At 34.8% G+C, this 17388-nt stretch overlaps 2 protein-coding genes across 2 annotated transcripts; both read right to left on the bottom strand.

Moving 5' to 3' along the window:
* Window positions 1-106: 106 nt before the first annotated feature.
* Window positions 107-4407, bottom strand: ARF9-1 (auxin response factor 9). Its single transcript, XM_009139329.3, has 13 exons — window positions 3682-4407; window positions 3504-3610; window positions 3310-3405; window positions 3049-3105; window positions 2805-2957; window positions 2637-2721; window positions 2470-2560; window positions 2225-2389; window positions 1949-2135; window positions 1590-1728; window positions 1103-1518; window positions 830-1017; window positions 107-735 (listed from the first exon to the last, which is right to left on the bottom strand). The coding sequence occupies exons 1-13, from the start codon at window positions 3689-3691 to the stop codon at window positions 597-599; spliced, it is 1833 nt and encodes a 610-aa protein (XP_009137577.2). The 5' UTR covers window positions 3692-4407; the 3' UTR covers window positions 107-596.
* Window positions 4408-14859: 10452 nt separating this feature from the next.
* LOC103861598 (SUN domain-containing protein 5) lies at window positions 14860-17326 on the bottom strand. Its single transcript, XM_009139320.3, has 4 exons — window positions 17057-17326; window positions 15600-16750; window positions 15446-15531; window positions 14860-15367 (listed from the first exon to the last, which is right to left on the bottom strand). The coding sequence occupies exons 1-4, from the start codon at window positions 17262-17264 to the stop codon at window positions 15130-15132; spliced, it is 1683 nt and encodes a 560-aa protein (XP_009137568.1). The 5' UTR covers window positions 17265-17326; the 3' UTR covers window positions 14860-15129.
* Window positions 17327-17388: the final 62 nt, after the last annotated feature.

Genomic DNA, 17388 nt, shown 5'->3' with positions numbered 1-17388 from the left:
AAGCATATTAAACCATCAACTCTTCTTATTCATTGCATCATTGTTTGTCTTCAGAAAGCTTTTGCTTTGTGTTTGGCTATGTATGGAGAAAAAGGAGAAAACGTGCTTGAAGTTCTGTGTTTGACAACATATATGTACATTGACACTTGCATGAAAAACAACAAAACAAAACACACACAAAAAAAAACTAAGAAAAACATAAAAGAAAAAGAAGAGGCTCACACGAGCCATGAGGATGATCCCTCTTATATAATCCAAACATCCCAAAAGTCCTTCCCCAGTTATACACAATCTTATTGACTACTACTTCTCTGTTTGTTACATCGTCGTATCTCTTACACACACACACACAGGTTTCTACAAAGAAAAAGAATTAAGACCTTACAGAAAGCCTACCTTGAAAACAGAAGTTCCCCATAAACCCTCTTTCTCCATAAGAAGCTCTCCCCCCCCAAAAAAACGAGACACCTTTTGAGCCTTTACTTTTGCTGTCACAACTGACAAGACGTGGTTTCATGTTTAAGCCTACCTCGGAATAAAACACAGACACTGGACAAGACAAAGCTGATAAGAATGAAACTGAGACTGTAGTGAAATTAGTTGGAATAGTTCTCTGTTTTGGAGATTGTTGTGTCAACTTCCGTTAACAGTATCCTGAGTTGGTTCCCGGGCGTCATTTTCTTCACTTCCTCTTTTGACCATATAAATATTCTCTTCACCATGTTGCAGAACTCACTGCATCCACACAAAAAAAAAAAAAGCCATTTTGAATTTCTCATCAACATTGTTGGTAGTGGTTCTACTGAATAAGAAGGAGAGTGTCACTTACGGCCATGGGTCATCACCGACAAGCATCATATCTCCCTCATCGTCTGTGAACACTATTTCCCATTGGTTCCGACTCTTCAGTTCGCCTTCTATGTCAAACAGCTTCTCAAGGTCGTCTATAAGCTCAACGTAACCATTTATTAGTGTTAAATCCACAGCCCTCCCCACTGGTACCCCTTGCATCTGCACCTGTGTTCATATATATATTTATAAATTTAAGTATAATGAGAACGTCTGTGCTTATATGTTGCAATCACTAATGTTCATGACATACCTTGGTACGGCTTCTTGACGAATTGATTTGCTTGCTTTGAACCTCTTTTGGTGATGCCTGCGCAGGTTCCTGCTTTTTCTCTTCTGATAGTTTTGAAATCTCTGACTTTGGGTCTGCGTTGCTGTCCAGAGTCGGTTTGGTTATGTTTATTGGTCGCATGGGTGCAGTTTTCTCCTCGTGAGCCGGTAGAGAGGAACTCATCAGATCAATCCCAAATAATCTACAACTAGCAGTAGTAGTCTCAGGTTTCTTCTGCTCCACTGGGAAAACCATTTGGCCGTTCAGTGTTGAGTAAGGGCTAACTGGCCAATCAGAATTCTGAGGAGGATTCCTTTGTGAGGTGATGCATGATTGTGCAAACTCATGGGATTGTGTTAATGCAGAACTCCAAAAGTTTGAAGATGGTACGCCTACATCTAAAGAGATGAAGTGTGAGTGAGATATGCAGCTAGGAAAAGGTTGATAGCTACATTAGACTGTGCCTTACCAAGTGCAGATATTTCATTAACATGACGGGCTCTTTTGTTAACTGATTGGGGAACATTTTCTGAAGCTGCAAATGGCTCCATCTCCCATGGTGATACCTTATCCGGTCTTGTAAACGATGCAGGCTCATCCCAATTAACCTACACAAAAATGTAGCAAGACTGATTGAGTTTTTACACTTCAACAATGTTTAAGAAATTGCTAAGGGTAGTTGTTATGCATGTTATATTTTTTATTTTTTTAAAACGTTCTGCAAATATCATTTCGACTAAGAGGGCGCCTCGCCTAAACCGATTTTTAGAACACTGTACTTCAGTAAACATTCTAACATATATTTATAGTAGGGGAAAGTAATTTTACTATTAGGCTTCGCCATTTTGAGTCTTTCCAGTGAGGGGAGCAGTCTTGAACACCAACAACCGTGCCAGAAAATCTTCTTTCAGGGGAATCATCTCCTTCAAACCTCATCTTAAACCTCATCCCTACAGAGAACTTACTGTTCATGGCTTCCAGATATTTGTTCAAGCTAATGATGAATTGGCTTGTCCTGTTTAAACCGAGACTGAATCAATAAGCAGAAGTGTGGAAGAAACTCCTCCCAATATGTTTCAACCGTAGAGTAGTGTGACTTTATACCTTGGTTTATAGTATACGGTGAACATGCTTCGGGTTTGAGTAGCATGGCATGCAGTAGCGAGAACTCCGAGATGCATGCTATGACTTGATATGACTGATGAAGGCATACTACTCTGTTGACGATTGGCACGTCTGACTCCAACACGCAACTCTCCGTTCTCTCCTCTGGATAGTTTTGAAAAAAATTAAAATCCAAATCTACATCTGTAAAACCAAAAGAAAGAGAGCAGTGTGAAAGTATGTACCTGAGGAAGACAAAGGTGTCCCCAGCGACCAATTTCTTTGAGGTGACAAAGGTGCTCCAGCCTGTGGTCAAAAGATGCCTCCGTGGTTGTCCTGTTTTGATAAAACAAGATCAGTAATTGTGACATGGACCCTCTTTTGTTGTCATAGTAATGGATTGATTCATCACCTCTAAAAATATGTTTGAACTTCCACTTATAACCGTGTACATCTTCGGCTACTAACTCCTGGGTAGGGGTTTGCTGGGTCATATCCTAAAGGATGACAAACTCATATTGTAAGTCCATTGTGAAGCCATTTGGTAGTAAGCTAATGCACAAATGGTGGTCCTAGTTACCAGGGGAGGGAGGCATTCAGTAGCATGCTTCCTTAGAACAGAGAAACCACCATGGGTGCTTGTATCAGATGCAGTTAAAACCTTGGTGAAAGAGTGAAACTTTGGCTTTTGCAACTCTGGAGGAGAAGGATCAGGACTCATAGGCTCATCAACCTGATGCAGTTTATAAACAAAAACTTTTAGAGACTAGCACTCAATGGATTTGAGAGGGTTGAAAGAAATAAAAGATGAAATGGTCACTCACAGTTCCTTCAGGCATCAACATGATCTGAGCATATACCTCATCCGTATCTTTCTCAGCCTAACAACAACAACAACAAATGATCAAAAAGAAAAAATATAAAACTTTCATTATAGTCAAAACAAGATCAGCTAGTAAGGTTCATCTATAAAGACATATGGATCATCATCAGGTCAGTTCCCTCTATCTTAACAACTATAGCTAGACAAACTCAGAAAGGACCAAACATACATTAGTCCAAACTATATATAAAGAAGTACAAACCTGGAGACGAACGTTCATAACTCTGCAAAGGATCTTAGGAGGAAGATCGAAAAGAGGCTTCATCGTATTCAAGTCTTGTTGCGTTGACGCTTCCAGCTGAAGAAACAAAACAAAAAAAAACCAAAAATAGAAATAAATCAAAACCTCAACCAAAAATAGAAATAACATATCCATATATATCTAATAAAGCTTACTTGTTCCATGTGACCTTGAGGGAAGTAATAGACTCTTTCCTCAGCTTGAGGAACATCCACCAGAGGCCCCGCGCTTAGCTTCCACAGCTCTTCATACATATGCTCACCTATTTACCGCCACAAAATTAATGTCGCCGTCGTAGTTTAAAAAAAAAAAACACACTGCCAATTAACATACCTATCGTCATCAGCTCTAGCTTTTTCTAACCGCAAAGTCAAGCTTGAATAAATCTTCTTCTCTGAATCACCACACACAACACTCTTCTTCTCTCAACGACCAACGAGGAAGCTTTGAAAACAGTCCAAATAAGAGAGAGTGTGGAAGCTTTAAATGCGAATTTAATTTTCGATCTTTTGGATTCCGTGCTCTCTCTCTCTCTAAATCGTAACCGCAGCGAAAATCACCAATCGCTGCTCTCTGTAACTGTAATCGTTAAAACGAGAAACCGTTACAAAGAAAAAGGAAGTAAGAAGAAGAAGAAGAAAACACAATGGAGAGAAGAATCTTTCAGTCGCTGAAAAACCCCGTTGAGGAAGCGCGTTTTCTGTTACGCCTCACACCTTCCTTCCTGCCTTTTATCTCCGTTTCTCTCTCTCTCTTACCCTATAAAACTATTATTATTTTTCTTTTACTTATTTTAGTACTAATGTTTAAAATACCTTTTTTTTTTAGAGTAAGCACATATAATTAGTGTGTATCACCCAGCTGTAAATTTGTGTATAAGATAGTACATTGTATTTTTTTTTTTTTTTACAAACTTGTTTAGTTAGTTACACAAGGTTTTGATATGATTCAAATCTAAATTATCAACATTATAGTTTTTTATTCATTTTAACAGATAGATAAAATAACGATCAAGTATTGATTCTTGATAAATATTTGGTGTCAAAAGCTTTTTATGAAAATAAAAAAATTCTAGTGTCAGTATTTCATTTTTTTGCTCCTCACTTTAGGCTCCGAATGTTTACAACCGCTCCGCGCAGTTGAACCGCTTGTCTCGCACCGCTCAAACCGCAGTTACCATTCGAAACTGTTAAATGAAAAGGTAACATGTCAACGGCTTATTTAAAAAAAATGGTTTAAATTAAATAATTTGATTTTTTAACCAATATCGATAGTTATTTTTTTCATAAATCTTGATAAACACACTTCAAAAAGAAATTCTACTTAACTGAGTATTTTAGTAAGTCATTAAAGCAGACTTTATAGGTACTCTTTTAATTAGTACATACCTTTTTTACTTTCCTGAACCGAACGTACTAAACAACTTGCGTTCGTGGATGAAGAATATTAATTACTGGATAAGTCATCAATGTGTTGCCTTTTAAATAGCCTGGTACGGATCGTTAAGGCCCGTGCCGTTACGGTATCGATCAGGAGAGGTTTAACAGCAGTCGTTATCGTTAAGACTCCGTCACATTTCGCCGTCTGCTCTAACGCCAGGCAACAAGACCAGCTAGAGTTGGAAAAACATTGACCTCGTACTTGGGATAAATTACTTTGTGTGCCCCTAAGGCGGGACCAACAACATAAGCATGTGGAAAGTGCTTGGATCTCTGATTTTTCATTTTTTTTTCTCGGTTTGTTAATTATTACCTAATTAGTTAATTACCCGCCACTAGTACACGCGTCAGATGCTGGATATTTTAATACATTTCTTCAACCTTTTAAAACTTTTCTCCCAGTCCATAATTTACCAAATAAAATCCTAGAAATTTGTTTTTAACTATTAAGGGCCTGACTGGTTCAAACGCAGCGGTTGCAGTTGCGGCTGCGGGCGTTTGCGGATGCGGGTGGTTGCGGTTTCTAGCGGTTTTAAGAGATTTGTACGACTGGTTCTGCGGTTAGAAATTGGTACGTTTGCGGGATACTTATGACTGGTTAACTACCAAATACAGCAGCAGTTAAATAATAAATTAACAATATTTACATTTTATATAATTATAAAAATATCAAAAATCATAATATTATAATAAATATGTAAATTATATTTTCAAAGTTATAGTTTTAAATTTTTTAAATTATAGAAAATATTTTTATTTTAAAATTTTATAATATTAATTAAAATATAATAGATATATTTTAGTATTTTTATAATTCCATTTTAAAAATTTTATTTTTATTTTTATTTTTGTATTTATATGATTTTTTTAAAAAAAAGAAAAAAAAATTATCCTCCCGCAACCGCCCGCAACCGCAAACGCTAGCTGGAACCAGCTTTTGATTTTAAGAGGTTCGGAGCGGTTTGGAGCGGTTTGAAGCGATTTGTAGCGGTTTGTATGATTGTTTCGAAACGCTGTCAACCGCTACCAATCGCAAAAGCTGTGTTTGCGGGTGATAGCGGGAAAACCAATCAAGCTCTAAAAATCCTACGATTCATTTTATTTTATAATCAATTTTCTGTTGTGGGGTAAGTTGTATTTAAACTTTAAACCATATCTACATCTTCCCATATGGGAGTTCCATCATAAACATAAAGGTAGACTCTAGGTTAAAGTCCTAAAACACTAAATTTTATATACACTTTTGAAGACATCATTTCTATAAAAAATAATAATATAATGGTATATGCAATTTATTGGTCTTTGGATTAAATATTCAAAAACCACATTAGTGATTTTGTAATTCTATTCATATTTATATAAAGTAACATTAATTAGAGGATAAACTACCATCTAACTCCACTTTCTAATAAGTAATTATCGATCATGGATATAGAGTAATACTTTGTTTGGATGAAATGTCTATTCTACTATTTTATATTGTAAACTCGCAAACTCTTAAATCATATAGTAGAATTTATGAATTTGATTTTTGCAGGGAGGAATCTGTTTTTCTAAAAAATCTAATTTAACATTGGTCTAAACCTCGTTTTAGCGATTTATACGGCCTTCAGATTTAGAACTTCCTTACCATTCAAAAACTAAAAAAAAATACAATATTGGCAGATAGCTTTATTTCCGAAACATTTACACTATGGCTTCGAATGGTGATCATCGTCCCGCCCCGCCCTGCAATTAACAGTAACAAAAATCCTAACATATACTATATATCTATACATTTTTATAACTGTTAGAACCGCACCGCAGTTGAACCGCTTGTCCCGCACCGCTCAAACCGCAGTCACCATTCGAATCCTATATCTAGTATTGTATTGCATGGACTTTCGTATAATATAAGTAAGTCATCTTTAGACGATCAAATAAATTTTATTATTTTCCAACAAAAACGAATATTTGCTGTAGTCCTTCATCCATTTGGTTGTGAATAATGCCAAACTATATAAAATAAGTGACAAATCAGAAAGATGAAAAGTCTATACTCCATAGTCCATCTTTTAATTCACCAATAAGTTCATTACCTTAACATTTTAGTTATGTTTTTATTATGATTTAAAAAGTATTAAATATGGCAGAAAACGTCACTTATGACGTATTTTGACAACTTATGTTCCCTTTAAGGATATAAATAAGCAAGATGCCTTCAAACCCACTACCACCATCTCCGGATTTTAATTTTCGTATTTAAGACTATCTTATTCTATATTTTTAATAATAACTTGGTATCTTGTCCCAGTATATTCTCAGAGCTGATTCATACAATCTCATTATTAGTAAGCAAATATAACTATTTAATAATTTATTCCATGTCGATTTAAAGTCATTTCCATTTCATATAACTTCCAAAAGTTTGGTCTCAAATGAGCTTAATTCATCCACCGAGTAGGTCAAAATTATTTTTTTGGTGTAAGTTTTAGGCCAAATTTGTTAGTATTACAGATTTATAAAATGAATTTGACAATTCGTCCATTTTATATCTACTTCGGTTTTTAACCCTATAGTCAATCGATATAGTTACTGATAGTACGTATGTTGAACAAAAAATGAGTTACTGTTAATATGAGGCATGCTACTAGCTTGGCCATTTTCATTGGTCATATCTTTTGTGTAGATTATAAGAAACATCGTCTTTATATTTAAATGTATTACTAATTTCGGGGAAAATGAGAAGTACATATCATTGTCGTGTATTTTTTTTTATTTGTCTTCAATATCATCAACATTACTTGGTGATTAATCAGCAAGAAGTAATTTGAGAAACAAGTCAATGAATCTTCGAAGAAAAAAGGAAAAATTCCATACATTTTGATGGCATATTCCCTGCTTTCATCTCTATATATATAACAAAAAAAAACAAGTTGCAGAAAACGACTCGTACGTGTTTGTTCACAGTGAGCTGGAAGCATGGAATATGCTCAAATAAAGAGTTTCATCTTAAATTTGAGAATGTTTTTATGAGAATCAGGGAACAACGGAGCAGGATTGTATTATAAATATAGAAAAGTAGCATGTAGTATCGTTTGAATTTTTGCTACCGTGTGTGATGTGTTCAAGATGCTTGATTAGTGAATCATTTCTTTTGCATGTGGAGGATTGGTGATTACGATTATTATCCACAGGATTCATAACTTTTTTCTAGGCTTATATATTGTTAATAACTTTGCACTCATTACTCAAAGCTCAGTGAAAAAAACATTAGACAAGATAATTTCCTTTGTGACCAATTTTTTTACCTAACGCATAGCAATGGGACGAAATTTTGAATTTTGTAAATGATGATTTGGAGTTGAATTATTCTCTGGAAAACTTTTGTTATGGTATATATGAGGGATTCAAGAGGTGTTCCTCGATCCTCAGGAGTTCTTTGAGAAGTATAAGCGAGTTGCAAGTTTCTCTGTATATTGGTCTTGTGAACATCTCTTATAACGTGATTCATGATTTTAGTAGTCAAAATCCATCCCAAACAAAACCTATTGCTCTACACTTAATATTATTTTTAACAAACATGAAACAGATTAAATGATCGAATTAGTTCTCCATGTATTGGAAGAACTAGAAAGAAAAAAATTATTTAAGGTTAGGTCAGAATCTTTAACTATGATACTATAAAAGAATTATAAAAGCGTGATTGTGTGAATGTATAATTTAAAGAATAGATACAACATTTACAAAAACAAGTATATATACAAAGATATTTAACCTAATATATATTAGTAAAGATTGTGATAAATATGGAATATTTTCTTATCCTAATCATAATATAAGGCAAGTTTGAACCTAGTTTACAATTATTACGCACACACAAACTTAGAATCTTGGTATAGTTACAGATTTAACAAATTAATATCATATGTCCTACAAGTGGCTACACAGTAGGCTTCGTACTTACAGTATACGTATAATACGAAAGAGGACGATAGTAGGAAGGATAATTAGGGTTTAAATATCTATAATTAATTTGGCCTTTAAATATAATCCCAAATCAAATTAAAATTCTAGATAGATCATTAAATGTTACAAAAAGGAGAAATATTGCCAATCAAAGTAAGGATTTGTGTGTATGATTCGTCTTCACACTAGTCATTATTGTACCACAATGGTTGGAAATAGAATTTTGTATAAGTAGCTTTATTGCTTGACACCTGTAATTTTACGCAATGGACTGTTGTATTATGTATATGCTCGTGTGTGTGGTTTAACATGTTATTCAATCAAAGTGTCCCTTAGCCCCATCTTAAGAGTCAAGGACTCAAGGGTCACATTTCGCATCATTAAATGATTAAAATTTTCCTTTAATCTGATATTGAAATTGTAGTTGAACAAGTAATCTTACCGTGAAATGTTTTTTGAATCAAATGTTTCGTAATTAATTCAAGAGGATCCTAAGATGCGTATATAAAACTGGAATAAGTACAAATAATAATTTAGTAAGATTTTACACGTGTAAACAACAAAACTCTACCGGAAGCTAGATTTATAGTCAAATGAAATGCTCCGAGATACGTTAACGACATTGTTTTTCTGCACACGCTAACTGTACATGGAAAATAATTGTGAATGGAGATTTTAAAACATAATTAACACATAAATCTAATGAATAAAATCAAATTGAAGGGAATAAAGGAACTAGCATATGATTGGCTGGACAAAAGTAGAGTTTGCGCAGCCATGTGGAGACCAACTATTTGAATGTTTCATGGCCTAGTATATATCTACACATTTGATTTGCTATTAAATACTCCCTCTGTTTTTTAAAGATGAATGTTCTAGGATTTTCACACTTATTAAGAAACCATATTAAAACTTAGTTATTAATGCATAATTTTTTGTAACTTTATATTTCTTATATTTTTAAACCAATAGGATGAAAAGAAATGTAATTAATATTTTTGAAACACACAATTTTTCATTATTAGTTGACAAAATATGCTTTGAAAACATAAAAAATACATCTTTTGAAAACAAAATATTTTCCTAAAACATCCATCTTTAAAAAACAGAGGGAGTAAAAGAGAAATTGGGCTGTAGTACAACGCCGAAATAACTCGGTACATAGCTAAATATCCTAACTTTTTTATACATACATTTCATTTTACGTAATAAAGTTATTATGCCCCTGAAGATAACCAGTACAAAGCGCTTCTAGCACCCGTCTCCCCTTCAGATATTCAAGTTGTCTTCTTCTCCCTGCCTAAAAAAAAGGCTCACAGGCCTGATGGGTACCCTGCAGAGTTCTTCACTTCTCATTGGAAAACTGTTAGAGGAGATATGATTATGGCAGTACAAGATCCTAACTCTTATCTCGAAGAAGCAGAATGCTACACTAGTATTGGAGTTTCTGCCCATATCATGCTGCAATGCAACGTACAAAGTCATCTCTAAAATTCTTGCTAAAAGGCTGAAACAAGTGTTGCCATCAGTGATCTCAAACACGCAATCCACGTTCATACCGGGAAGACTCTTAATTGAAAATGTTCTTATGACAACGGAGTTAATCCAAGGCTACAACTGGAAGAATATCTCCAACCGATCTATGCTCAAGGTTGATCTAAAAAAGGCACTTGATTCTCTTGATTGGAGCTTCATTGTTCTTATCCTGCGAGCTTTACGGTTCCCAGAGTTCTGATCTCTCAGTGCATCACTACTACTCGCTTCTCAGTGGCAGTTAACGGTGAGCTTGGAGGGTATTTTAGGGGTGCTCGTGGTCTTCGTCAAGGCGATCCGCGATCCCCTTATTTGGTTGTTCTAGCCATGTAAGTTTTGGCACAGCTTCTCAACAAGGACATTAACAGGCTCATTGGACACCATCCGTTAGCTATTGATTTGGCTGTGATGCATCTTGCTTTCGCCGATGATATAATGGTGTTCTTTGGTGGCGAACACAGTTCTCTTCAACGGATTGCAGAAACACTACACAGCTTCTCCGCTTGGTCAGGTCTCTCGATGAATCGTCAAAAGACATAATTCTTTGTAGCGGGAATGAACCTGGTAAAAGCCTCAGATTTATCAAGTCTTGGCTTCTCTCTTGGCTCGCTTCCTGTCGACACCTAGGTCTTTCATTAATGCACCGAAAGCTCCAGATATGTGACTACAGAACTTTAATGGACCAGCTCAAGAGGCGCTTTTCATCTTGGTCATCCAGGGCCCTCTCGTATGTAGGACGAAGGCAACTTCTCACTACTATCATCTCTGGAACACTGAATTTCTGGTTCTCTAGCTTCATCTTGCCAAAAGGTTGCATCAAGGCAGTTGAATCCCTTTGCTCGAGGTTCCTATGGAATGGTAACATTACTAGCAGGGCTAAAGCAAAAATCTCTTGGAAATCTGTTTGCTTGCCTCTATCTGAAGGTGGACTAGGTTTGAGAGACCTCACTAATTGGAATGAAACTCTTTCCCTCAAATTGTTATGGTTGCTTTACTGTGAAAATGAATCTTTGTGGGCCTCTTGGACGAAAAGAAACAAGCTAAAAGGTGCAAGCATCTGGAGCTTTGATGAGAAGAAGCAACAGTCTTGGATTTGGAAATCGAGCCTCCGCCTTTAGCTGAACAATTTCTAAGATGCAAAGTGAGAAATGGTAATTCAGCCAGCTTTTGGTATGATCATTGGCTGCCATTAGGTCCTTTAATTAGGTACTTTGGCTATAATGGACCTCGGCATCTCGGTATACCGCTGAATGCAAAAATCAGAGAGAGAGAGAGAGCTGTCCAAGCGAAGGCTGGCTTATCCGTCCTGCCAGATCACCTAAAGCAGAGCATAGCCATATCAACATTTGAACAATGGTATATTGTGTTTAGATTGCGACTACTATTTTACATTGTATGTTTTGTATGCCTCCTGTAGAATAAAAATACATCTGTTTGGCAATATTCCAAGATTTAAGTTTAGTTTATGGAAAATTTGAGGTAATATTGGATTAGGATTTATATTTTCGTGTAAGGTATAGTGATTAGTGGATATGTTTTAGTTTATGGAAGATTGAGATTAAAATTGGATTAGGAGTCATATATATAGGTGTTGGACATTATTTCGTGATCTATACTACTTTGCTATATAGAATAGCAATGCATGTAACTTCGATTTTCTGTTATATAAATTGTGTAACGCGTACAACTACTATCCATTCATGCCGCAACACTCTTCCATCATATGTGTTAATTACAGCTGGCCTACACGCCGTGTATAGTTATGTGCCACAAAAAATCACTACATTGCTTACTTTAGGAATTGCAACTAACAACTTGTTACGTGAAGGAGTAGAACCAAGTGGTATGTGACCAAAAGTGTATTTGAATTATGTTAAAATCAGTATCACTCACCTAATTTGTTACTCAAATGTAGTTATTTTGCTAATAAACCCTATATAAAATATGGTACAATAATCGCTTAATTTAAGATCAGTTGCATAACAACCATGATCAGATGTATAACATATACATAATATAACATATTACATAAATTTATTATATAAAATATTATATTAATTAATCTTTTCATAGAACACAACTACTTTTTACATAGAAAAATTATTTTAAATATTTATTTTTAAAAAATGAAAAGTAGAACAAAGTTTTAACCGTAAAAAGAAGGTAAGTTTCAATCTTACTACTAGGTTTATAGAAGAAATTCGTAGAATAATAACGAATTCATATAAAAGTAAGAACAACTTCTTTAAGATAAAAGTAACATCATCTAACAATAGATATTCTCTAATTTTTTTTTTTTTTGCGTTCACAAAAACTATATCTTGTAATGCATAAATAGTAGCTAAAGTCCGAGAAAAGTTTAAATATGTGCATTTACGTTCCTAGCAAAGAAAATGTGTGATCTCCTGAGCCTGAAATATAGAACTTTATAGGGTTTAGAATATATATAGTACAAACTCTATAAATTAATACTCGATAAATTAATAAAAAAATTAAACTATATTTTCTTATTTTATTAAAACAATATTTTAAAATTTGAGAAATATGAAAATGAAACTTTTGTAAATTAATAACTCCATAAAATAATAAGATTTCATAGTTCCAACATTATTAATTTATAGATTTTTTACTGTATATATTATATAAAATGATTTAGATACATCATTCAGAGATTTATGTTCTCAGGATTCAAAGTTTCAATATAGAGGGCTTTGATAAACAAAAATAAACCAGATAAGGTATATATTACTATCTAAACAAGTCAACACTAATAACCTATTAATAACATTACTTTAACTACCAACTTTTCACTGATTTTGTTCTACAGCCGGTGTAAATCAAGTCATCAAATCAGACCCTTATCATCCAATGTTTTCAAAAACCTTGAAACATATGTAACTTTCCAACATGCCACAAATAGATTAGAAGACAAAAGTTCCTAGCTAGAGAATTTAAGAATATTGTAAATAAAATAGCTTGTTATGATTCTATCTAATTTCTTTTATGATCTATATTATGGTGCATGTAATCTTTTGTATATCATTGATCTAACCATTTTGGAGTTCCCATTAACTCTTTGTTATATTTCCCAGTACTATATAGAGTTATTAAAAAAAATTAGTGGTGATGTAACATAATATCAAAAATAAGAAATTATGAAAGCATATTCAAAGATAAATTAATGTTTTAAAGTTGAATTAACAACATTTTATAAAAAAAATGTATTGTAAAATGGAATGGGAGGGACCACTCATTGTAAATTGATTATAGCAGTCGAATAAATAAACATATACATTGAAATGTTATTGGTCGTTGCTGTTATTATTATTATATTTAGTAAACTAATAATTAAAATTAATTATTGGACGGACTAGAATACAAAAACTTCCGGAATAAGTGGGATCTTTGTTCCTCACGTTTGCTCAAATGACGTTGACTTATTTGACTTACTCTGTGAGATTCTCCTAGCCGTAGGATATTTGAGTAGTCTTTACAGTTCGTCAGATTCGTAGGTGCAAATCTCCGAGTCCCAGCTTCCTGGATCTGTTGGCTATTACAAAAATGCTATTGTCTAGGTCTTATTTAGTATTTAGGTTTCAAATTTCATTAACAAGAAAACACCTAAAAATCAACACGATTTATAATGATGATTCATCCTCAATATTAGTATGTAAACTTTTGGGTGCTGCAGATTTAACTATAAGCAAAATTTTAAAAATATAGTTTTTCCTTTTTTTTTTGTTTTACAATCAAGTAAAAATAGCCATACAGAATAAAATAAAAATAAAAGCTCTATAATTAATGAATACAAGCATAAGGTATTACAATAAATTAAAATTTTCTCATATATTTCATAGTTATTCTATCTAAATGCGCAATTTCTTATATAAAAATAAAGACGTACGGTTTTGGCACCAAATATATGGTGGTTTAAGCTCATTCTACACTGAGTTTATTAATTATGTAACCAAAAGGATCACTTGCAATAGAAAAACAGGGTTTATAGCTCATTGGTGGAGCATTTGACTGCAGATCAAGATGTCACCGATCTAAACTCGGTTAGTGATCCGATACATACGGGGCAGCCGTTGTCGTTTATTCCTTTTGAAAAATGCAACAACGAAGACATAAAGGCATGAATCCTTAAATGCCATTCGAAAATTAATACATATATATATATATAGTATACATTAAAGCAAACATAAATCCTTAGATGTTTCTTGTTATAAATTAAAACCTAATCATGATATTAGTACTTATAATACATATTTTATTAATTTGTGTCATACAAAACTCAATTCAAGTTTTAGTTGATTAATTCTTCCGTACAAAATTATGTTGTAGCGAGGTATAGGGATTGTGCTGGTCCTCTTGTTGTTATATATTCTTCTTAAGAATATAAGTTAATTAGTTTTGATGTAGACTGATTAGGTGATTGTGTTGGTTAATTATAGTGTTGTTAATTAGTTTTAGGTGATTAGTTAATATAATGTTTTGTAGAACTGATTAAAGTTTAAATCGTTTGATGTCTGTTAATTTATTTGTTTTTGTAAGTAAAGTGTTATTTTGATCCTTTTTTATACACTGGAAATGTTTTAAACATTGTTAAACGTCTCTCCCCCTGTGAATCCAACCATTCACCGCAAAAAAGTTGTGGAGATTCAGAAATGAAATTCAAGAAGGTTTAAACCCTAAATCAGAAAACAAAAGGGGTAAATCCAATCTGATCACCGATTTTTGGGGGGATGATTTTCTATTTTATTATAAATGAAGCTTCCCTAATAATTCCTAATCCTAAGGGCTACAATACTTGAGTAGCAAGGCAGTGTTAAAAAAAACCTAAGCCTGACTTCTAAACTAACTAAGAAAGCAAAGTTATAAAAATCATGATGCTGCTGCTAAGTAGTATCATGACCCAACCGCTATCTGGCCATAGCGATCCCATTTTATCCGTAAAAGACATCCCCAGAAACGCCCAGAGTCGCCTTGAGAGCAACCGAATCGTTGCTAAGAACACCAAAAAGAGACTTATCAACAGAACTCCAAGCTCTTTGCTCTCTAGGTTTGCTTGCTCTCTCTCAATCTTCTCTACATCCAATCTGATTCAAGGAAAAACGTTTTGAGTCATGCAACAGCTTTGTTTCTTTACTTAGTAACACACAAAAGAGAGTACTGACCTCAACGCATTGTTTCCTCTAGCCAACGATTCTACACGTGAAACTACAAGAGTTTTCCATAACTCCAAGTCTCTAAGTTCTTTTTCCTGCTCAAATAATATCAAAGACTTAAGAATCAAAGGCCTACAAAAAGAGGAAGTGAACAGAGTTTTACCATCTTCTCTTTCCACTCTGTGATCTCTTTGATCTCAGCTTTGCTTCTCTCCACAAGCGTAAGAGTTCTCTTCATCTCCAAGCTAACCTCTGTTTCCTTGTCACTCATTCCCTTCACAGAGTCCTCAACAACCGATAAATTCATCTCAATCAATTTCACTTTCTGCATCAACAGCTTCAAAACGTTGTGCTTCTCCCTAACTTCATATTTCTTGTCTCCCACGATATTAATCGTCTTCACAACAACATCTTTCTTCTTCTGACCGTCAGTTTCTTTCCCAATCTGATCCGTGGCGTTGCTTTTCACCTCCCCGTCTTGTTTCTCATCAGCGGTTTTCTCTTCGTGACTCAGTTCCAGCATAGCTGGCTTACTAGGAAGAGTCTCTGACCCAACAAACAGATCCTCAACCATCTGCTCAAGAGCATCGATGCCAAAGACCTCCACAACGCTCAACGTACAGTAAAACTCTGACCCGTAGTGACTAATCAAGCTCAGTTTAAGATATCTCAACCATTTAGGTTCCTGGAGACGGAATGTCTGAACCTGCTTAGCATTTGCAGCTACAAACCTCCCGGCATGAGTCCACGTATCCGTTGGATAACTCAGGCTCCCCGACAAGCTAAACTCTTTGAGGTTCGAAGAGTAGTGCTCAAAATTTGCAACTCTCACCGTGTCAACCAGCGTCTCTTCCGCGAGTTCGATCACGACGTACTTGTTTGAGACAGAACAAGGGTTTCTTAGATACTTATCATGATCTTTGCCAAGGACATTGCTGGCTCCTTTCGCTTCCTTGTTTTGGTCCACTACTTTTGCTCCCTTCATAGCAGAAGCGTAGTTATAACCAGTTCCATCAGGTTCTAACCTGTAATGGGTTGCATTGGAGAGCTGTGACGGCACACCCGGGCCATTTGCTATGAGACTTTTGTCTTTGACGCGATCAAGGGTCTTGTGCTTTCCTCTTCCTTCTGGTATCACAATTTTGCAGATAAGCAAAGCGTTGTTCGAAAGAACATGCTCATACACATCTTGTAACTGGCCTTTTCTCAGGAGACAGTAGTTGTTTTCTTTCCCAGTTGCCTGAGGGAAGACAGAATCTACAGAACTCGTGGAGTTTAAGACCTTGGAGAGTGATCCATCAGCAATGTAGTTATCTACATAAGAAATAGGCTATGTCTTCAGATATTGTAATGAAAACAGATCATAAATTTCTAAATTCTGATTGTTCAGAGACACCACCACATGGTAACACATCTAGACAAAAGTCAAAAAGTAAGTAATGTATTAATAATTACACAAAATATATAAATTCTATGACAACATCCATACACTAATAAGTGTTATGTTGCTCACGGATTAAACATTTCTAAAATTGATTTAAGGCTATTTTGCTTCTACATTTTGGGGGAAACAAGCAACACATTTGGTATTAGGGACGAGATAAGAGTTAGGGAATTCACCTCCATGATTATGGCTATAGCCAAGCTTGCAATACACCAGGAAGAGGAAACACCAAAGTAACAGAACCAGAGAGATAGAACGCTCAAAGAATCTAGAATTAGTATCAGCCTTTTGAGAGAATCTGATAATCCGAAACCCGAAACCGTTGTTTGGCCTTTGAAATTTCTCATTCAGACAAATCGTCGAACAACTTCCGCGCCTCGCCATTTCTTAGCAGAGCAATTTGCTCTGTACCCGTGTCGTGTGTACACACACAGATGTAGAGATTGTTTGCTGTATGGCTCGTATCTGGAGAAACGAAGAAGAGGGCACGAGGAAGAAGAATGAGAGA

This window comes from Brassica rapa, chromosome A01, assembly GCF_000309985.2.
Source record: "Brassica rapa cultivar Chiifu-401-42 chromosome A01, CAAS_Brap_v3.01, whole genome shotgun sequence".
NCBI lineage: Eukaryota > Viridiplantae > Streptophyta > Magnoliopsida > Brassicales > Brassicaceae > Brassica > Brassica rapa.
Note: the sequence above shows the minus strand (reverse complement) of the source record. Positions and strands in the feature narration are given on the sequence as shown.